Source organism: Oncorhynchus mykiss, chromosome 9, assembly GCF_057628025.1.
Source record: "Oncorhynchus mykiss isolate SJ-2025 chromosome 9, ASM5762802v1, whole genome shotgun sequence".
Taxonomy (NCBI): domain Eukaryota; kingdom Metazoa; phylum Chordata; class Actinopteri; order Salmoniformes; family Salmonidae; genus Oncorhynchus; species Oncorhynchus mykiss.
Genome location: NC_143030.1, coordinates 19,019,632 through 19,042,256, shown reverse-complemented (window position 1 = coordinate 19,042,256; position 22,625 = coordinate 19,019,632). Strand labels below are relative to the sequence as shown.

The 22,625-nt window shown below is 41.3% G+C and overlaps 1 protein-coding gene across 3 annotated transcripts in view; it reads left to right on the top strand.

Annotated features, from left to right (window-relative positions):
• gba2 (glucosylceramidase beta 2) overlaps positions 1 to 22,625 on the top strand; it is a 34,446-nt gene that overhangs the window by 6,581 nt on the left and 5,240 nt on the right. For all 3 annotated transcript variants that reach the window (XM_021614905.3, XM_021614907.3, XM_021614906.3), the window contains 14 exons: positions 1,008 to 1,099; positions 1,228 to 1,343; positions 1,749 to 1,967; positions 2,382 to 2,621; positions 2,802 to 2,904; positions 3,698 to 3,851; positions 8,503 to 8,628; positions 10,090 to 10,274; positions 15,644 to 15,748; positions 15,854 to 15,961; positions 21,066 to 21,217; positions 21,311 to 21,417; positions 21,741 to 21,883; positions 22,409 to 22,524. In XM_021614905.3, coding sequence (XP_021470580.3) covers positions 1,008 to 1,099; positions 1,228 to 1,343; positions 1,749 to 1,967; positions 2,382 to 2,621; positions 2,802 to 2,904; positions 3,698 to 3,851; positions 8,503 to 8,628; positions 10,090 to 10,274; positions 15,644 to 15,748; positions 15,854 to 15,961; positions 21,066 to 21,217; positions 21,311 to 21,417; positions 21,741 to 21,883; positions 22,409 to 22,524 — 1,966 coding nt within the window. The remainder of the gene's footprint in view (positions 1 to 1,007; positions 1,100 to 1,227; positions 1,344 to 1,748; positions 1,968 to 2,381; positions 2,622 to 2,801; positions 2,905 to 3,697; positions 3,852 to 8,502; positions 8,629 to 10,089; positions 10,275 to 15,643; positions 15,749 to 15,853; positions 15,962 to 21,065; positions 21,218 to 21,310; positions 21,418 to 21,740; positions 21,884 to 22,408; positions 22,525 to 22,625) is intronic.

The window sequence follows — 22,625 nt, the reverse complement described above, 5'->3', positions numbered from 1 at the left end:
ACAGAGTAGTACCTTTCTAGCTGCTTTGCCTTTGTCCTATGCAGGCCTGCAAACTGAAGGCCACCTACTGTCAGCCTCTATACATGGTAGAGACTCCAGCATTACAAGTTTTCCCTGATAACCAAGGCTGTTCAGGTGTGACACAAAGGGCTGGTATTTCAGCAACTTGTGAGCAAAGGCCTGCTCCATGTATGAGTCAAAAGAGCAACCCACTTCTGAAATGAGCACTTCCATCCGGCCTCTCCCAACATCAAACATATCTGACCCCCACCACTCTGTCCTGCCAGTCTCTGAGCCCACGACAGACAATTCCTCCATTTATCCGGCCAATCCCCCACAATTCCGTGTGTGGGGCGTGTTCTGTTTTGACCCAGCCTTTGTTCAGAGTGCTGAATGCTTGTAAGCAGCTGGGCCTGTATTCAAAACAGGTCATGAACGAGAGAAATAGACAGAGGGAGGAATATGGACAAAGATCAATAGGGAAATGGACAGAGGGAGTGAGAGAGTGAGTAAGAGAGGGAGAGAAGTACAGTGAGGGAGTAAGAGAGGGAGCGAAATCGAGATAAGGAGAAATGTCATTTTTCCTCAGTCTGCTGTTGCTGTGTATTTGTTAATGAAGTGACACTTGCTCTGCACAGTGACCCGCTTCATCTCGGCCTAACCAATAAGAATCATTCTTAATCATACCATCTACATGGCTACATACTGTAGGACTCTTCCTGAACAGTCCCATAAAACAACACAATACAGCCAGCTGCTCACTGTTCATTGATGTAGGGGTTGAACTTGTGTTTGAACATGCCATTCGTGCAATGTCCTCTTTCTGCTATGCACCCCCCTCCCTCTCAGGATGTTATTCAGTGATAGATTCTTTGGAATGAGGTATTTAAAAATAAAAGTTTGTTTACTGATTACACCTACTCTACCTGCTTGTGCATGTTAATGTCCCCATTTTCATGTGGATTCTCAAACAATGTTAGCTTATTATTAACTGTGTGTGTGTGTAGGTATCTCAAGTGGTGGTATAAGAAGACTCAAATAGAGAAGAAGGCTCCTTTCATTGATATGTTCCGAGCCATTCCCCTGAGACAGATCTATGGTAGGTGGGCACACCACAATGTTCCAATGAACTAGTATCAATAGCTGTATTAATGAATATCACTAAAACTCATGAGTATTGAAACATTTGTAAACACATTTGCTGTACTGAAACACCCTCCTTTGCAGGTGCTCCTCTTGGCGGTATTGGAGGAGGTACCATCACGCGAGGCTGGCGGGGGGAGTTCTGCAGGTGGCAACTCAACCCTGGGATGTACCACTACAAAACTGTAATCGCTAACCAGGTATGCTTGGGAAAAGACTGCCTAGCACCTAGTAACACGCTATGGAAGAAATTAACTGTGAGAATGTCCAGTTTATAAGTCCTGTACACATGGACTACTAATTATCTTAGTTTTCTAAACGGGTTATGCCTTTAACAAATAATATTTTCAAATAGGGAAAAAGCCTCTTAGCTCCAGTTCTTAACTGTTGGTTAATAACAGACCTCCTTCCCAATCCACTGTGTCGACAGGACCTGTTGAGGACTCCACCTCTACCGCTCCTAGTTCATATTTAAAGTCCACTCTATTTAGTCTAGTGGGAGTATGGTGAATATGAAGTTCACTTTGTGGCACATGCATTATACTATATATTCAGATCTCTTCCTGTCCTTTTGTCTTCCCATATCCCTCCTCTCTGTCTCCTAGTTCACGGTGTGCCTGCGTCGGGGCGGTCAGACGGTGTACCAGCAGGTGTTGTCAGTGGAGCGCCCCCCCACGCTGCAGGGCTGGAACTGGGGCTACTGTGGAGAGTACGCCTTCTACCACGCCTTGTACCCCCGGGCCTGGACAGTCTACCCCCTCCCTGGGCAGAACGTCACCCTCACCTGTAGACAGGTGTCACCCGTCATCCCCCACGACTACCAGGTAGCTGGGAATGTCCCCCAATGACTTGACTTAGCATTGGGTTTCAGTCATGTCGTTTCTACTTCATCCAATGTGGCTGAAGCAGAGACAGTGTCCCCCCCAAATGGCACCCTATTCCCAATGTAGTGCACTACTTTTGACTAGGGCTCTGGCCAAAAGTAGTGCACTATATAGGGAATAGGGTACATGATGCCTACGCCAGCGTGTCATGCAGCCTTGTCATAAATGTACCTTTTTTTAACCCTAACCGATCTTTTATTCTTATCTGTATTTTGAAACTGCCTTGTTGGTTAGGGGCTCATGAGTAAGCATTTCACTGTAAGGTTGTATTCGGCGCATGTGACTAATACAATTTGATTTGAAAACCTAAGTTTTATGTGTCAGTTTCTGACTCCTCTCTCTGTCGTCCTCCAGGATTCCAGTCTCCCAGTGGCGGTGTTTGTGTGGGACATAGAGAACAAGAATGACTACCCGCTGGACGTCTCAATCATGCTCACCTTGGTCAATGGGTCAGGCCACAAGGACGACAAGAGTGGGGGCCACTGGAACGAACCATTCCACCTGGAGAAGGCGGGGGAGTCCGTGTCTGGAGTTTTGCTTCATCACTGCACCACAGTGAACCCCTACACTCTGTGCATGGCAGCGCGCGAACAGGTAGACGTCATAAATTCACAATATGTTTTTGCAGTTGTGCACTGGTAATGTTTCTGTTTATGATTTATCATTTGTTTTCATTGCTATTGACACTTTCCTTTCAATTAAAAAACACTGGCCATTTGAAGATGGCAGAACCATTATCACCTTGTTAACTGTGTGAAATGTGTGTGTGAGAAGTCTGACAGGGAGATCAGTCACCAGACAGCGTTCAGCCCAAAGGGAACCTGTGGGGTGCTGTGGGGTGACCTCATCGCTGATGGACGGCTGGACTCCCCCACTGGTCAGTGGTATCAACTGGCGATCACATCACATTTTTTTTGTACATTATCCCCCCCCCCACAAATCTTTTTAAAGCTCTGTTAAAACGGCTAGCTGGAGCCGACCGTGCGTTGAACCAACGATCTGTAGTCAGCGAAATCTAGAAATTAGGCACTTTTTACTAAACCTATGCAGTTCAAATATTCTTATAGATTGTCATATAATGTAACATCCTTGGGTACAGGAAAAGAAGGGATATATTAGTAATTGTTAGACAACCCTCTGTAAGGGTCGTAGGGTTTGAATGACAGCACCCACATGATTCCTTTTCCAGGTCATAGTCAAGTCTTTTATTGACATTGTTGGGATCGGCTAAACTTTGAACATTGAGATATTAAATAAAGACAGAGACAAAGCCTTGAATAGAAAGAGTTTATAAAAAGCCATAAACCTTTGGAATGTGTTTAATGGAGAAAATAATTGTTTAGATATAGGGAAGTCCAGTGGATATCTGTGGGTCAGGAGGTGAGGGGTGAGTCTTAGGGGAGTAATCAGGGTTGCTATCTGGTTACCACCTTTCCTGTGGAGCCATAAGACACTCCTCTTCCTTACAGTTTAAGTAGGATGTATTTAAACTGTGATGTCTGAAATCTTTAGCTGTCTGATTTTCAGCTGTACCGAACCTTTGGGAAGGATGAAACATGGTTAAAGCTTCTCTAGTGTCCGTGGGTTATTTACTCTGAAAAAGAAGAACCTAACAATGCCTTGACATTCACTCTACTCCTTCTTCCCCACCCCTCCGCCTCGTGCCCCAGGTTCCAGTCCTCCCACCCAGAAGGGAGAGAAGGTGGCAGCAGCCCTGGCAGTGGGCTGTCCAGTGCCGGCTCAGGGCCACAACGATCTGGAGTTTAGCTTGGCGTGGGACATGCCTAACATCACATTTGGCTCCAGGGAGAGGGAACACGTCAGGTAACATTTAAAAAAAATAGGTAGAATTCAAATTGACAATCTGTCCTTGTTTATTATAGTGGTCCGTATCTCCAGACTGGGAGGAACAACTTAATGTTTTAATTTAATAAGCTTTATATTAAAAGGCCATTCTGATCTTGAATTTACCGCTCTCTGTTTCTATGCAATATGACTAAAAGCTGTCCCGACAGAGACCGGGTTTCAATTCACCGACTGGGAGGAACAACTTGTTTTTATGACATGTCAGTGAGATGAGCCTTATTGTAAATTGGACTAATGGACTGAATTTATTTCCTCATCCGTTGCTTTCCCCCATTCCTCTCAATCTGTTCTACTTTCCTCTGTGTCTCAGCTCAATTTTCAACAACGTACACTGCATGCTACACCTCAAGTTAGTCAGGTCTTTAAAAAATACAAATTAATTACCTCTTTTTTTTTTTTTTTTTTTTTTTTCCCAATTTCGTATTATCCAATTGGTAGTTAGTCTTGTCTCATCGCTGCAACTCCCGTACAGACTCGGGAGACCCAACCAAGCCGCACTACTTCTTAGCATTGTGCCCACTTAACCTAGAAGCCAGCCGCACCAATGTGACGGAGGAAACACAGTACACCTGGCGACAGTGTCAGTGTGCACTGCACCCGGCCCGCCCCAGGAGTCGCTGGTGTGCGATGGGACAAGGCCACCCCTGCCGGCCAAACCCACCCCTAACCCGGACGACACTGGGCAAATTGGGAATAACTCACCACAGCTTAATGAGAAGGGTGTGCTTGAAAGGATGCACATAACTGCAATGTTGTATTGGAGAGAGTCTGTCTTAAATCATTTTCCACACACAGCCTGTACCTGTATTTAGTGTTCTTGCTAGTGAGGGCCGAGAATCCACTCTCACATAGGTACGTGGTTGCCAAGGGCATCAGTGTCTTAACAGCACGATTTTCCAAGGCAGGATACTCTGAGTGCAGCCCTATCCAGAAATCTGGCAGTTGCTTCTGATTTTGAAATTCAATTTTCACAGAACTGCTTGTTGCAATTTTGACGAGGCTCTCTTGTTCAGATATCAGTAAGTGGATTGTAGGCAGGGCATGAAAGGGATAACGAATCCAGTTTGTCATCCATTTCAGGAAATTACATGCATAATTGCGTACCCAACTCGCTCAGGTGCTTCGCTATATCACATTTGACGTTGTCCGTAAGCTTGAGTTCATTTTCACAGGGGGGGGGCTGCCAGTAGGACCTTCAACAGGTACTTGTCTATTGTAAGTTATCAGGCATTTCATCCAAATACAAAGAAATGAATGTCAAAACCCATATAGTAAGTTTTAATTGCGGGGCAAGACCAAAATATATGAGACTGATCTGCCCAGTTATTTCAGTGTTACGTTCCTCCTCCCATTTCTGTTTAATATAGTTTGTAGAGTGTTTCTTTGATGATAGAATACTCAGGTAAAGATTAGATTTTTTTTTTTTTTTTTTTTTTTTTTTTATAGAAAAAAATCATAATAATTATACTCCCCAAGTTATGTGTTAGTGAATACTTGGATCAATTTCTGAGGTGCCCAAGTGTCAATCACTTTTTATTTATTTAAAAAAGTAGTCGAAGGTGCCTCCCGAGTGGCACAGCGGTCTAAGGCACTGGATCGCAGTGTTGCAGTGTCACTACAGCCAGGCTGTGTCACAACCGGCTGTGACTGCGAGTCCCATAGGGTGGTGCACAATTGGCCCAGCGTCGTCCGGGTTAGGGGAGGGTTTGGCCCAGCGTCGTCCGGGTTAGGGGAGGGTTTGGCCACAAGGGATTTACTTGGCTCATCGCTCTCTAGCGCCTGCAAGCTGACTTCGGCCGTCAGTTGAACAGTGTTTCCTCCCAACACATTGGTGCGGCTGGCTTCCGGGTTAAACGAGCGGTTGTTAAGCCTGTCGGAGTGGTAGCAAGGAGACAGGATTATAATTGGATATCACGAAATTGGGGAATAAAAAAAAAAGCAAACGTGTTGAACCTGCAGGTACCTGTAAAAAATCTAGTTTATTCAAGCCATATATATATTTTTTTTTACTTAGGTCAATGAAACTCTAGATCCCCATTCCTTAATTGTCCTTAATGATGTGATCCCTCTCTGCCTCCACTGTTGTAGGGGTCTTATGTGAGCCAACGCAGCAGTTTGACCTCTGTCTAAATGAAGTTGCTTTACTATCCTAAACCATATATTAAAAGATAAATGTATCCACTTATTTTGTATATTGTATATTTCTATTACCCAAAACTGACTGTATAGGCATCTGTCAAAGTAGTCTCGATGGCTTTCCACTTGGATTCGTATTCTGAATTGCACCAAACCCCCACCCCCCAACTGTTTAGGTGGGATTTCTATGGGCAGTGATTGGAACAAATACGTTAACCTCGGCAGCATATACATTTAGATTTGTTTCACTTCTACTAAGAGCCAAAGGAAATGAATTCCACCTGTCCAGGTCATCATATTTTGATGGGAACGTATTTCATGTCATAAAGTCTGGTTGTGTCTTTCAGTAGATTTACACCAAGATATTTAATGGATGAAGAGGTCCACTGGAAGTTGTTCTACCTGCTCTTCAGCTCTTCCTGTGGGGTATAATTACAGTTGAAGTCAGAATTTTACATACACCTTAGCCAAATACGTTTAAACTCAGTTTTTCACAATTCCTGACATTTAATCGTAGTGAATATTCCCTGTTTTAGGTCAGTTAGGATCACTACTTTATTTTAAGAATGTGAAATGTCAGAATAATAGTAGAGGGAATCATTTATTTCAGCTTTTATTTTTCATCACATTCCCAGTGGGTCAGAAGTTTACATACACTCAATTAGTATTTGGTATCATTGCCTTTAAATTGTTTAACTTGGTTCAAATGTTTCGGATAGCCTTCCACAAGCTTCCCACAATAAGTTGGGTGAATTTTGGCCCATTCCTCCTGACAGAGCTGGTGTAACTGACTCAGGCTTGTATGCCTCCTTGCTCGCACACTTTTTCAGTTCTGTCCACAAATATTCTGTAGGATTGAGGTCAGGACTTTGTGATGGCCACTCCAATACCTCGACTTCGTTGTCCTTAAGCCATTTTGCCTCAACTTTGGAAGTATGCTTGGGGTCATTGTCCATTTGGAAGACCCATTTGTGACCAAGCTTTAACTTCCTGACTGATGTCTTGAGATGTTGTTTTAATATATCCACATAATTTTCCTTCCTCATGCTGCCATCTATTTTGTGAAGTGCACCAGTCCCTCCTGCAGCAAAGCACAACCACAACATGAAGCTGCCACCCCCGTGCCTCACGGTTGGGATGATATTCTTCGGCTTGCAAGCCTCCTCCCTTTTCCTCCAAACATGATGATTGTCATTATGGACAAACAGTTCTATTTTTTTTTCATCAGAGCAGAGGACATTTCTCCAAAAAGTACCATCTTTGTCCCCATGTGCAGTTGCAAACGTAGTCTGGCTTTTTTTATGGCGGTTTTGGAGCAGTGGCTTCTTCGTTGCTGAGCGGCCTTTCAGGTTATGTCGATATAGGACTTGTTTTACTGTGGATAAAGATACTTTCGTACCGGTGTCCTCCAGCATCTTCACAAGGGCCTTTGCTGTTTTTCTGGGATTGATTAGCACTTTTCGCACCAAAGTACGTTCATCTCTAGGAGACAGAAAGCATCTCCTTCCTGAGCGGTATGGCGGCTGTGTGGTCCCATGGTGTTTATACTTGCGTACTATTGTTTGTACAGATGAACATGGTACCTTCTGGTGTTTGGTTCATCCTTGGGAGCAATTGCCAGACTTGTGGAGGTCTACAATTTATTTTCTGAGGTCTTGGCTGATTTCTTTTGATTTTCCCTTGATGTCAAGCAAAGAGGCACTGAGTTTGAAGGTAGGCCTTGAAATACATCCACAGGTACACCTCCAATTGACACACTCTAATTGACATAATTTATCAGAAGCTTCTAAAGCCATGATATCATTTTCTGGAATTTCCCAAGAGTTTTAAAGGCACAGTCAACTTAGTGTATGTAAACTTCTGACCCACTGGAATTATGATACAGTGAAATAATATCTGTAAACGATTGTTGGAAAAGTTACTTGTCATGCACAAAGTAGATATCCTGTCTGACTTGCCAGAACAATAGTTTGTTAACAAGAAATTTGTGGAGTGGTTGAAACACTTAGGTTGGAGTCATTAAAACTAGTTTATGTAAACTTCCGACTTCAACTGTACATACTGGGTCTTGTGTACGTCAGTCTAGGTACACTTGAACCTGGGGTCTTTAAGGAATAAAAGAACATCACGAGGATACGTGCATATCTTATGTTCACTACCGCTTAATGTTACTCCCTACGAAGACTACTTCTGTGTGCACTTAATCATGACAATGCGTCATCACTGTGTTATTATGGGCCTTGTAGACTACTGTATTCTCCTGCTACTTGGTAACAGCTATTTTTAAATGAGTGATCATGGAATGTTGTCTCGCATTCCTTATTTAAATGCTGTTATTTTAAGTCTGCTCTGGATAAGTAATGTAATATATTTGATGGCTGCCCATGGGTCCTGGTTAAAAGTAGTGCACTATTGTAGAGAGAATAGGGTACCATTTTGCACACAGCCAATGTCTTTTGTGTATGTGTTCTAGGAGGTACACGCGTTTCTTTGGTACCAAGGCGGACGCGGCTCCCTCTCTCAGCCACCACGCGCTGACACACTACAGACTGTGGGAGAGGAGTATCGAGGAGTGGCAGAGACCCATACTGCAGGACAGGTACCTTCAAATTATTCACACCTCTTGACTGTTTCCACATTTTGTTGTTACAGCCTGAATTTAAAATGTATTCAGTTGAGATTGTGTCACCTGCCTACATACAGTACCCCATAATGTCAAAGTGTAATTATGTTTAGAAAATGTTTGAGTAGTGAATTTCAAACCGATTTCAAACCGATTCAACTACAAAGACCAGAGAGGATTTCCAGTGCCTTGCAAAGAAGGGCACCTATTGGTTGATGGGTAAAAAAAAAAAAAAGAAGCAGACATTGAATATCTCTTTGAGCATGGTGACGTTATTAATTACACTTTGGATGGTGTATTAATACACCCAGTGACTTCAAAGTTACAGGCGTCCTTCCAAACTCAGTTGCTGGAGAGGAAGGAAACCGCTCAGGGATTTGAACATGAGGCCGGCCAATGGTGACTTTAAAACAGTTAGTTTAATGGCTGTGATAGGAGAAAACTGAGGATGGACCAGAAACATTGTAGTTACTCCCCAATACTAACCTTAATGACAAGTGAATAGAAGGAAGCCTGTACAGAATACAAATATTCCAAAACATGCATTCAGTTTGCACTAAGGCACTAAATTAAAAGAGCAAAACATTTGACAAAGAAATTAACTTTGTCCTGAACACAAAGCATTATGTTTGAGGTAAATCCAACACATCCCTGAGTACCGCTCGTCATATTTTCAAGCATTGTGGTGGCTGCATCATGTTATGCTTGTCATCGGCAAGGACAATGGAGTTTTTGGGGGGCAAATATAGCTAAGCACAGGCAAAATCCTAGAGGAAAACCTGGTTGTCTGCTTTCACTGGGAGACAAATTCACCTTTTAGCAGGTCAATAACCTCATACACAAGGTCAACCATTGCTTACCAAGACGACATTGAATGTTCGAGTGGCCTAGTTACAGTTTGGACTTAAATCGTCTTTGAAAATGGCTGTCTAGCAATGATTAAGAACCAACTTGATAGAGCTTGAAGAATTAAAAAAATAATAATGTGCAATATTGTATAATCCAGGTGTGCAAAGCACTTAGAGACTTACCCAGAAAGACTCACAGCTGTAATCACTACCAAAGGTGATTCTACCATGTTTTGGCTCAGGGGTGTGACAACTTATGTAAAATAGAGATTTTTATATTTAATTTGCAGTAAATGAGCAAATATTTAATGTTTTCACTTTGTTCAGGTGTATATGGTGAGATTATTTTTTTAAATTTTTTTTTTATCCAATTTGAATTCAGGCTGTAACTCAAGACAATGTGGAATAAGTCAAGGGAGTATGAATACTCTCTGAAGGAACTGTACATTTTCTGAAGACCTTGTAATATATGTTCAATAACAAACATATAGCTTTCTTCACATGTTCAACTTGAACAATGAATGTGTGTTTTTACATGTGAAAAGTCGCAACATCTGCAATGGTAGTCAACTATCTGTCTGTGTGGTAGCTCTCTCCCGCCCTGGTACAAATCGGCTCTGTTCAACGAGCTATACTTCGTGGTGGACGGGGGGACGGTGTGGACGGAGCTGCCTGAGGACAGCGATGTCAGTGGGGGGCTGCGGAGTGAAGACGGGGGGCTACCCGCCCAGCCTGCCATCATCAAGGAGTACGGTCGCTTTGCCTACTTAGAGGGTAAGGGGTAATAATTTAACTGACAGTAATAGTGTGTGTGTGTTACTGTTGGTGAAGTTGTGGGTTTTGGGCCAAATTTTAAAGTCCCCCTCCAGCTATTCTGTTAACTTTTCCTGTTGAGAAATTATATACAAAGGAATAAATACAGTATTGTGTACACACACACACACACACTTAAGGTGTTTGAGTGTTTTTAGACAACTGAAGTTCAAGCAGTTGGCACTCTGCATCCCCCTGCATGTTTGTGAGAATCATTGAGCCTCACAGTGGACGTGTCATAATACCCATAAAACCTAACGGTCAAACATGGAAATGGTTCCAATCATTTTTTTTTTTTTTTCACCATTCATTTTATCAATTGTGGATTTTTAGAAATAGGGGCTGTGTTTCCTGTAGGCTTACCCTGGCGTGACATTTTTATAACAGTGTAGATCTCTCTTGGACAAGGAGACTTATCAAAATATTTATCTCTATTTACTCTGATTCTAAAAATCCTAATTAACATAAAAGTAGACAGAGTGAAAGACTACAAATCCCTGCAAGTTCCTGCACATCTCTAGCTGACACTTCTGCCATCAACTAGCTACTAGCTACTGTCGTGCCTTGGGCTATGCCGGATTAAGTGATATGACATGCTATTCTATGTAATTAATATTACCTGATTGAGCTAATCATGTAAATGCAATTAACTAGAAAGTCGGGGCACCACAAAATAATATTTATAGAGCTGTTATCTTCCGAATAAACTCTTAATGACCTAGTAATATTTTACATCAATAGCAATCGTCACCTTATTTCAGTCTCATCTGAAAGTTGTAAATTCTTGGTTATCTTCACGAACCCTGGCTAACAAGTTGAATCAGCAATACAAAATTGGGTTTAATGATTTATTTACTAAATACCTAACTAATTACATATACACAGAATGAATCATACCTTGATTACAAATTATATCATAAAGGAAAACTTCCCTAGTGGACGGAACAGATATGACAGCTGGTTACACAAAAGAAAAGGGGGCTGGCTTTGAGTGAAAGAGCCAGAAGACTGAAGAACGAAGGGAGAAGCAATTGTGTCTATCGTAAATACAGAATCTTATGCATTCTAAATTACCACCCATTTGGAAAAGGAAAATGCAATAAATATTTACTCAGAGCTGCGCTTCGGTAGGTTGGTGGTAGATGGAAGGCCATGTTGCCCAACAGAGTCCTTTGTCCTTTGAAGGATGTCTCTGCTTGTAAATTGGATACGTTGTAGTAACATTGTTGTGTGGTAGACGGCATACTCTGTCTGTTCTTTCCTAGCCCACGTTTGCAGCTGCTCTTGCTAACTCAACGGCTAGGAGGTATCACTTCTGTAGTGAATAAGAGTTCAAAGTTCATACCATTCGCAGCCAAAGCTCACGCTGATGTTGGCTTCGTTCTGTAGTTGACATCTGAACCATTCTGACATTGGATCGTCATCCTAATGTACCCGGAACAGTTGACATGTTAGTCCTTTTAACGTATGGACCGTCGTCCTCACATCCTCGGAACAGGAGGTTACATTTTCGTCAAGGCTTTAAATAGTGGTGTGTTTTCATAGTTTACAGCCCATGTCTCTTCACAGGGGCGGGTCACTGATTAAGCAGAGCCCTAACCTTATAAAAACACATCTCATTTGGAAGCTAAAATTACATTTAATCTTTTCACCAATAACTTTATATTCAAACATTTAAATTGAACAACAATTCTATGTGAATCCGATAACTACAATGTGCAGACTTTCCACTGTAGAGTTTGTCATCCTATCATTGATGAGAATGTCTCAGATGACAACCAAACTGACATCATATTCATTAAGTACCACCGCATATGTTCAACTGGTCGGATAACCAGAATATGGTTCATTTCCCCCCCCACCTTCTGATGTTCCCAGAATCTCTGTTAACCAAGGGATTTTCAAATGTCACATCAGTAGGGTAGAGAGGGGAAAAAGGGGGGAGAGGTATTTATGACTGTCATAAACCTACCCCCAGGCCAACGTCATGACACTACCTTGATCCAAAATGAAATATATATTGAAAAAAATTTTGGAACAGTAAATATAATTTAACTAATTTGTTTTATTTATGCATTTGGTCTTGTCATGTACAGAATACTATCCTAGTAGGAATCAGATATTTATAATGTGCCATGAATACTAGGCTAGTATTTTGCAAAGAAGTCATATAGCTAGCTAGCGAAATGGTATTACCAACATATACTTATTTTAGCAGGTCATCTTCTCCATCAACTGGTAGAAGTCTATTTAACCCCTTATTTCTGCCAACTACACTGAACAAAAATATAAATGCAACCATTTCAAAGATTTTACTGGGTTACAGTTCATATAAGGAAATCAGTCAATTGAAAGAAAGAAATTTGACACAACTATGGATTTCACATGACTGGGCATACATATGTGCAATTGTTGGGTCACAGATACCTAAATTGATTTATTTTTAAAGTAGGAGTTTTTTTGCACATTTTTGAGAAATAAGCTTTTTGTGCATATGGAACATTTCTGGGATCTTTTTTTATTTCAGCTCATGAAACATGGGACCAACACTACATGTTGCGTTTTATACTTTTGTTCAGTATATATGAACAAGGTGAAATCTACTTCAATAAATAATGTCTGAATGCACTGCTGTATTAAAGCAATTCAGAACTAACTCGTTGACATGTTCTGTTGCAGATTCAAAGACCAGATGAATTCATTGCAGAATATATTTATCATGAATGAGTAAGCATATTTATTTGACAAGAATGCACCTAGTCACCCATCAACACCTGAACTCCAGTGATTACATTATTATGAAGAAGTCAAAATGGATAACAATGCATACATATACCTTTTAATACATAACATGTAAACATCTGACTTTGAAGTAAAGATTTAAATGATTTTTTAAAATCAATGCCACAAATCTGGGACATTGATGAGCACTACATTCACAATTATTATCAGAGAGTGCACAGATCTTCTGCTTTTCCACTTTAGGAATTAGACCGGCAGAAATAGAACAAAATGTAAACGGCATATTGTAATTTTGGTGGGTGAGTTACAAATGAAAAAACTGGTTGTGTAAGGTAGGTTGTGTATAAAAATACTAGGTGACCAGAATGATAAACACACTGAACAAGGAAGCCATGCCTAAACACAGCTATATCAACACCCTTCTGGTCCGTGTTGCTGCTGTCAACTGTGAGCAGCACATTTACTACTGCATTCAGTTTGAACCCCAGAATAAGCAGGAGGACAGCATTACACCGGTGGGTGAAAAAAGGTAGCTAAAACACTTGAACGTGTTTCTGAGTCTAGATGTCATCAAATCAGGAGAAGAACAAGTGAAGGAAGCAGCAAAGGGGACGTGGGTTTATAAACGAGATAATATGGAGAGGTCCGACGTGTCCGAAGTTGAGGGACCATGGGGGGCATAAAATACTGTTTGGAATAGGCGGTAGCTAGAGGGATGGTTGGCCATGGAATAAACATAAAATGGTGTGCTTATTTACCCCCTTTTTTTTAGGTAATTGTCACATATCTGGCCCATGCCCTGGGTTCTCAGCGTGGGTCCCCCAACATCATTTTGTCAGTTGCAGCATTCAAATCGAGGTCATCGTGTCTGAATCACAACATTAAAGACTGAGTGATCACATTGACCATGAGCAATACAACTTAAGTATTGAGGATAGCATTTGGTTGACAACATGGTGATTTACCCCATGTCTACTGGGTGCGAATGATAGAAGAATCTTACCTAGGCTGTAGGTCCATTTGAGTCTGTGGGGTCACTTAGACCTGCACATCAACCAGTACTGGGACCAGTGGAGACTTGGGATGCTTGCTCTCAAAGTGCTGCTTGAATGTCTTTGAGTCTCGAGTCTGCATCTATAAAGGTCAAGTACACAATGGAGGAATTAATCATCTGTGGCTTAGATTGAATTCAAAGTTGACACAAATGATAAATGTGATGCAACACACTACTACACATATGAAAGACTATTGCACTGGCCTGTGTGGTACAGACTACACACGGAGAGGAACCTAAAAGGCACATCCAGTACCAACCAATAATACTCACCCCGATGGGCAGGTGCTGCCTTGGCTGCAGTCTTAGTTCGCAGCTACTCTCTCCTTAGCCGCCTCCATGGAATCAGTCAACAACTTCAACTTGAGTGGAGCATGCGTTTATACAGTATAGTATCAGTATATAAAATACAGTGTTGACTCGAGGATGCTAATCAGTCCATCTGAGACCTCTCAAAAAGCCAGACTAAAATAATACAGTTAGCTAGGGTAGCTACAAGTTTAGTACTTGAAGTAGGCTACCCACACCTCACCCACAGACGCAAACAAACTATCAAGAATGCCTGGCCCTGGCTTCACCATATAAGTTAGCTAGCTAGTTACCTAGCAAGCTAGACTGTTGGTTTATTAAAGGTAAACTCGTTTTTAGGATTTTCTCAAGTATTTAAATGGCTAGACAAACTGCTAATGTAGTCCTCTATCCAGGCTAATGTTGCTAGATAACAACAGGCATTTTCAATTAAACATTCCCAAGACTGTTCACTGAATTGTTCATTTAAATAACTTCAACCAATTTATTAATTAGTCTATAGTTCATCCAGAGATTCTTACCTTTTGCCTCAATTTTTAAGCAGTCTCATCCAGATAATCATGTCCCTGGTGAGTGACGTAAAGCTTAAGAGACAGGCATTTATAGATCTGTATTATTGCTAATTAGCATTTCATTTTTGGGGGATAAATGCAGTCGGATATATTGGAATTGTCACCTTGTCCGAGAGACATTTTACATGGTTATCAAAACGTCACACCAGGGTGAGCCCACATGAAACACAGCTCCTATTTGAAGTGTTTTTAAAATCCACAATGGATAAAATGTATGGTGAGAAAATTATTGGAACCATTTCTGTGTTTGACCGCTAGGTTTTATGGGTATTATGACTCATACTGTGGTAGACCATAGAGAATAGCCCAACAAACACACACACACACACACACACACTTGTGCCATGTAATGTAGATGACTGCACCGCCTATTAAATTTGACTTTTTTTTTTTGTTAGGCAAATTTTGTAATCAACGAGGTGGCTGGAGGGGGGTCTTTATAAATAGGTAGACTCCAAAATGACACTGTCCTCGTTCGTATAGTGGTCAGTATCCCCCGCCTATGACACGGGGGCTAGGAGACCGGGGTTCAATTCCCCGACTGGGAGGAAACACTTGTCTGTTAGAAGACTCATTGTGAAGTACACTTGTCTTTACTCCTCTCTGAAGTGTGTGAGTTCAATCATGTTGAATGTTCTCTTTTCTTCTCATAGGTCAGGAGTACAGGATGTATAACACGTACGACGTGCACTTCTACGCTTCCTTTGCACTTATCATGCTATGGCCCAAACTAGCCCTCAGCCTGCAATATGACATTGGTGAGTAATTCAGGGTCTGAATGTTATTGTGTGTGTGTGGTAGCTCGCTCCTGTCCTGGAGCATATGTGCTTGTGCGTGTTCATTATTTATGTATTCTTTTTCAGCTGGCAGTGTTGTTTCGTGTGACCCGACTGAAAGACTACATCTGATGAGTGGCAGAAATTCTCCTGTGAAGGTTAAGAACGTAGTCCCTCACGACATAGGAGACCCAGGTATAGAGGAAACACACACATACTGTACCAATATTTACCAACAATTCATAAAGATATGGTCCTTTGAGCCCGGATTCATATTCATAAATTGTGATCCTTCGAGACGGATTCATATAAATTATATTATCCCATACAGTGGTTGCTCCACTGAATGTTTTGTGATTATGCTGCGGTACTTAGAGGTCATTTGTGGTTTGGTACGGTACTGTGTCACCACTTCATTGCTCCAGACCAGCGCAAGGGGGACTTACTTTTGGGTCCTACTGTATCTCTAACTGAAAATGAATGTTGGATATAAACCTAAATAGAAACTGATAATTGTGCACGACTTCAGTATTACTTACTAAAACTGTTACACTAAGGTTTTTGTTATTTTATTTTGCTCTTACTGTAGTACTGTAGCCCACTCCCGACCGGTCATGTTGTACAGCGCCTGAGTGGCGCAACGGTCTAAGACACTGCATTGCTGTGCAAGCTGTGTTGCTACAGATGCTGGTTCAGTGTGACAGGGTGGACCCCTGGGTAGTACAGAGCAACACTTTAAGGGGCATTGCACTAATAATGGCGCTGACTAGGGAAACATTCCCGCTGTTCTAGCAGGTACCTCTCTCCCTCTAAAAACAAATAAAAACAGAAATAAATGTTTTGGCCTTTACAAATATTATTTTGGCCTTTTCAGATTACAATCGCTTTTTGTTTTATTTGAAAACTAAATAACCTCCCAAATATCGTTATATATATTATCAACTTGATTGCACAGTCGTATAGCTGGCACCTACATAAAGCTGAGTCACTCATTCATCAAAATAATTAAGTACCAACCTTCTTTCTGATAGTCTTTAATAAAGAAATGTTTTGGTTATCCTGACCTGGACACCATGTACAGTATTATAATAGCCCATTATGGCTGTTTGCAGGACAATATACCTTTACCAACACCTCTCTGTATTTTCATACTTTGTGGATGGGGCCTCCCCAGTGGCGCAGCTGTCTAAGTCACCGCAATGCAAAATGCGTTGCTACAGATACCCGTGCTGGCCTCCACCGGGAGACTCATAAAGCGGCTTTTGGGTTTTAATTTAGAATCCTCTATATGTAATTATTGGCGGAGAGTCGCGCCATATTTTTCGATATGTCGCCTACAGTATGAGTCTCACTAGTGTTGTGTAATGTGCTGTGTCTAGTGTTGTGTAAGAGCATATTGAAGTTCGACGCAATAGGATTTGAAGCATTAGCCTACAACTATTTTGGCACCGTTTCGTACTGCTCTGAGACAAGCATGGGGACTGGTCTTGATAAATCAATGAGATTTTCATTTTGACTCTGTCTCTGTTTGGGTATTGGTTAGACTAAAATGATGGTGTAGAAATGTTATCCTCTTAGTGTGTAACCTTTTATTTAACTAGGCAAGTCAGTTAAGAACAAATTCTTATTTACAAACATAGCCAACTTCTTCCTCCCAGTTGAGGAATTGAACCCCGGTCTCCCGTGTGTCCGCGCACAACACAGGGATTCTTTAGCTAAATAGCCCAGTACTGTGTAGCCTACTCCTGACCGTCACGTTGTACAACGCCATATTTTCCGTTCCATTCTAACGGAAACCGAGGGTTTTTCACTTTTTCTTGGAATATAAACACCATAATATTAATCAAATTAATCCCAAACTCTCTAAAAGTAATTGGAAAGGTAGATACACATTTGTGACATTGTAGTTACAATAAAGAATGTAAATAAGATACTGTTTTTATTTACAGTAGTGACGGACAGCTGGGGACATTTTGAAAACAGGTTTTCAAACACACTGGTTATCAGTACAATCGACTCTTTATAGCCTGGCTACTGTAGGTGTGAACATCCTGTGAACAACCTGTAATGTATTCAATGCTTAAGTACGCTGAAGTGTTACATTTCTAACTCAAAACAGTGGTATAGTATTTCTTTATGCTTTTGTTAACCATCTGCATTTATGTATTTTATTATTTAAACTACATTTTAGATGTACTTCCACCCTGCTCCACGACCACGGATAAAACCTTGCTGAGGTGATCATTGTAGTATCCTCTGTTTCTTTAGCCAAAATATAGCGAAACACAGCTTAGCCTTTTGTTAATCACCCTGTCATCTCAGATTTTGAAATGATGCTTTACAGCCAAAGCAAGACAAGCATTTGTAAGTTTATCGATAGCCTAGCATAGCATTATGTACAGCTAGCAGCAGACAACTTGGTCACAAATCTGAAAATCAATCAAATTAAATTGTTTACCTTTGATTAGCTTCGGATGTTTTCACTCACGAGACTCCCAGTTAGACAGCAAATGTTCATTTTGTTCCATAAAGATTATTTTTATAGCCGAAATACCTCCGTTTGTTCTTCACGTTTGGTTGAGAAATCCACCGGAAACTGCTGTCACGACAACGCCGAAAAATATTCCAAATTAGATCCGTAATATCGACAGAAACATGGCAAACGTTTTTTATAATCAATCCTCAAGGTGTTTTTCAAATATCTATTCGATAATATATCAATCGGGATAATTGGCTTTTCAGTAGGAGCGAGAGAAAATTACTACCTTTGTGTTTTTTACGCAAGAATCACTCTGAGCCCTCAGCTGGCCCCTTACGCAATGTAGTCGTTTACGCTCATTCTTCAACATAAAGGCGTGAAACTATGTCAAAATGCTGTAGACACCTTAGGGAATACGTATAAAAAGGAATCTCGTTGATATCCCTTTCAATGGCCAGTAGGGGTGCATAGGAACGCAGAGGTTTCAAAATAAGAGGCACTTCCTGATTGGATTTTCCTCGGTTTCGCCTGCAATATCAGTTCTGTTATATTCAATAGACTATTTTGACAGTTTTGGAAACTTTAGAGTTTTCTATCCTTAGCTGTCAATTATATGCATATTCTAGCATCTTGTCCTGACAAAATAGCCTGTTTACTTTGGGAACGTTATTTTCCAAAAATTAAAATAGTGCCCCCTAGTTTCAAGAGGTTAAGAACAATTTCTTATTTACAAGGACAGCCTACTCCTTCCTCCCAGTCTGGAAATTTAACCCCGGTCTCCCGCGTGACACGGGGATTCTTTAGCTAAATAGCCCAGCTTACTCCTGACTGTCACGCACAGCGCCATATTTTCCGTTCCATCCTAATGGAAACCCAGAGGTTTTTGTTTTTCTTGGAATAGAAACGCCATAATATTAATCAAATTAACTAAGCAAAATGTCTTATTCAGTCCCATTATGTTCTTACAATAAAAGGTTTTAAATTCTCTGGTACAGTCACTATTGAAGGCTATTAAATGCTGCTCAACGATGCCCTCTTGTGGTCAAACTAGCATTAATAGTACCTGCGATTGGCACTTAAATAACATGCCATAGAATTCTGAGGCATCACACAAACTGTGCTGCAGTACGTTGCAACTTTTTAAAGGGCGTGTGTGTGTGTGCTGATCCAAAACATAAATGCAACATACAACAATTTCAAAGTTTTTACGGAGTTAAAGAAAATAAGTAAATGTTTTAAAATAAATTAATTAGGCCCTACTCTATGGATTTCACATGACTGGGAATACAGATCTGCATCTGTTGGTCACAGATACCTTTTTAAAAAATGTTGCGTAGATCAGAACCTTAAAGTATCTGGTGTGACCACCATTTGCCTCATGCAGTGCTTCACGTCTCCTTCTCAGAGTCGATCAGGCTGATTATGGTCTATGGAATGTTGTCCCTCTTCAATGACTGCAAAGTTGCTGGATATTGGTGGGAACTGCAACACGCTGTCGTACACGTCGATCCAGAGCATCCCACACATGCTCAATGGGTGATTTGTCTGAGTTTGCAGGCCATGGAAGAACGGGGACATTTTCAGCTTTCATGCTGAAACATTATGGCGGAGGATGAATGGCACGACAATGGGCCTCAGGATTTCGTCACTGTATATCTGTGCATTCAATTGCCATCGATAAAATGCAATTGTGTTTGTTGTCCGTAGCTTATGCCTGCCCATACCATAACCCCACCACCACCATGGGGCACTCTGTTCACAACTTTGACATCATCAAAGCGCTCGCCCACACATCGCCATGCACGTGGTCTGCGGTTGTGAGGCTGGTTGGATGTAGTGCCAAATTCTTTAAAACAACGGAGGCAGCTAATGGTAGAGAAATTAACATTCAATTGGGAACAGCTCTGGCAACAGCTCTTGGACATTCCTGCAGTCAGCAAGCCAATTGCACGCCCCCTCAAAACATGAGACATCTGTGGCTTTGTGTTGTGACAAAACTGCACATTTTAGAGTGGCCTTTTATTTTCACCATCACGAGGTGCACCTGTGTAATGATCATGCTTTTTAATCAGCTTCTTGATATGCCACACCTATCAGGTAGATGGATTATCTTGGCAAAGGAGCTCACTAACAGGGTTGTAACGAAATTTGTTTGCAAAACATGAGAGAAATAAGCTTTTTGTCCGTATGGAAATTTCTGGGATCTTTTATTTCAGCTCATGAAACATGGGACAAACACTTTACATGTTGAATTTGTTTGTTCAATTAGACATTGGGTTTAATACTGGCACTGAATTCAGATATGTGCATGTAACTTGGATTTTGAGACATACATTGAGTTATGACCACAGTGAGTTATGAGTTCAGATTTCATGTTATTTAAGAATTGGACCCTTTCGGCTTTTGTGATTTGTGTCTTAGTGAATCTGCATTGTCTTACGTTAAATAACATGTCTGCCTTCTGTACAGAGGTAGCCATTGGATAAGAATGAGCGCATCAGTTGTGTTCTCCAGGGAGATTTATGTATCTTGTCTATCTAACTTATTTATCTAATATTGTTTTTCTTTCTCACTTATTGTATATGTATGTGAAGCACTGCATGAATGAATTTGTGTCAAATCGCCAGTTGGCAACCCATCAATTATGGGATTAATTGACACAAACAAACATTACAATAATTCACTGATAATTTGTGTTCCTGTGTTCTGTGCAGTGAGCATTGCATAGAGTATAAAAATCAATACTTAATAGTAAATAAGGTTATTCAAACCATTATTTAGTCATATCTGCTATATAAATCAAGTTTTGATTTGATCTAGATGATGAGCCGTGGCAGCGTGTCAACGCCTACCTAATCCACGACACGGCTGACTGGAAGGACCTGAACCTGAAGTTTGTCCTGCAGGTCTACAGAGACTTCCACCTGACCCAGGACACACAGTACCTCCAGGACATGTGGCCCATCTGCCAGGTAGGAAGGAGTCTCACGGGATGAGTGCTGATAGGATCACTTACAATAATAAGGATTGTATTATTTAATAAATGTTATTATATCCCCCTTCAGGCCGTGATGGAGTCAGAGATGAAGTTTGATACGGATGGAGACGGTCTGATAGAGAACTCGGGCTACGCCGACCAGACCTACGACGGATGGACCGCAACAGGACCTAGGTGAGAGCTAAGGAAAAGGGAGGGAGCTGGTAAATGGCGTGACATAACTTGTACTAGAGGTTCCCACTGATGGCGAACAGGAAAAGACTAAGTCCGTTGACGGAGTTGTATTTTTAGCTGCTTTCCGGACCCACCCCAGGGAGGTGAGACTGTGTTCTAAGGTCACATCAAAGAATTCAACTTCCTGTTTTCGACCAGGAATTATACTGCATGCGTGTTTTAATGTATGAGGCGAGGTCACACTTTGTAATTTAAAGATTTCCACGTGTTACTTTTTTAGTGTTCGTTTATAGGAATTCTAATCTGCTCTCTCCCTCTCTCAGTGCGTACTGTGGGGGTCTGTGGCTGGCCTCTGTGTGTGTGATGTGTAAGATGGCCAGGCTGGTGAACAATGAGGCTGCCTTCCAGCGCTTCAGAGACATACTAGACCGGGGGAGCGCCGCCTTCGACAAGCTGCTGTGGAATGGTCGGTACCTTATTTCTGCCTGTAGGGGGCGCACGTTCAGTAATGAATATGGAGTAATGCTGCAATTATTGTTTTGTGTTACACGTTCTTCAGCAATGTCACACATTTGCTAAGAAGTGTGTTCTTGTGATGTGTTTTTATAGTTTGAAATTAAGCCACAATTCTGTAGTAAGCAACTAAACTTCTGGAATACAACTTACTAATTAATTATATTGTACTTGAATCATAGACAACCATACATTTATGGTCATTATACCAGAGTTTTATATGCTTGGGATCTGTGTCAGATATGTTATAGTTAGTGTTCTTAATAAATGACTTCAGTCCTCGTTTAGTATAGTGGTCAGTATCCCCGCCTGTCATGCGGGAGCCAGGGAGACCGGGCTTCAATTCCCTGACGGATTGGAAAACAGTTTTTGTTTCTGTATTTGAGATAAGCCTCGTAGTAAAAACACCATTCAGAGCCTGGCTTTAATTTAGCTGTATAATTAAGACTAAAAGCTGACTATGTCGCTGTCTCTTCAGGCCAGTACTACAACTACGACAGTAGTGGGCAGGATCTCTCCAACAGTGTGATGTCAGACCAGTGTGCTGGCCAGTGGTTCCTGCGGGCATCTGGATTGGGAGATGGCCAGTTTCAGGTCAGACACAAAGCCAAGACATAAATAGTAATACTATTGTTGACTACTAAAACCCTAATAAAAAACGATTGACCAAACAAGCGCCACAAACTGGGCAAACA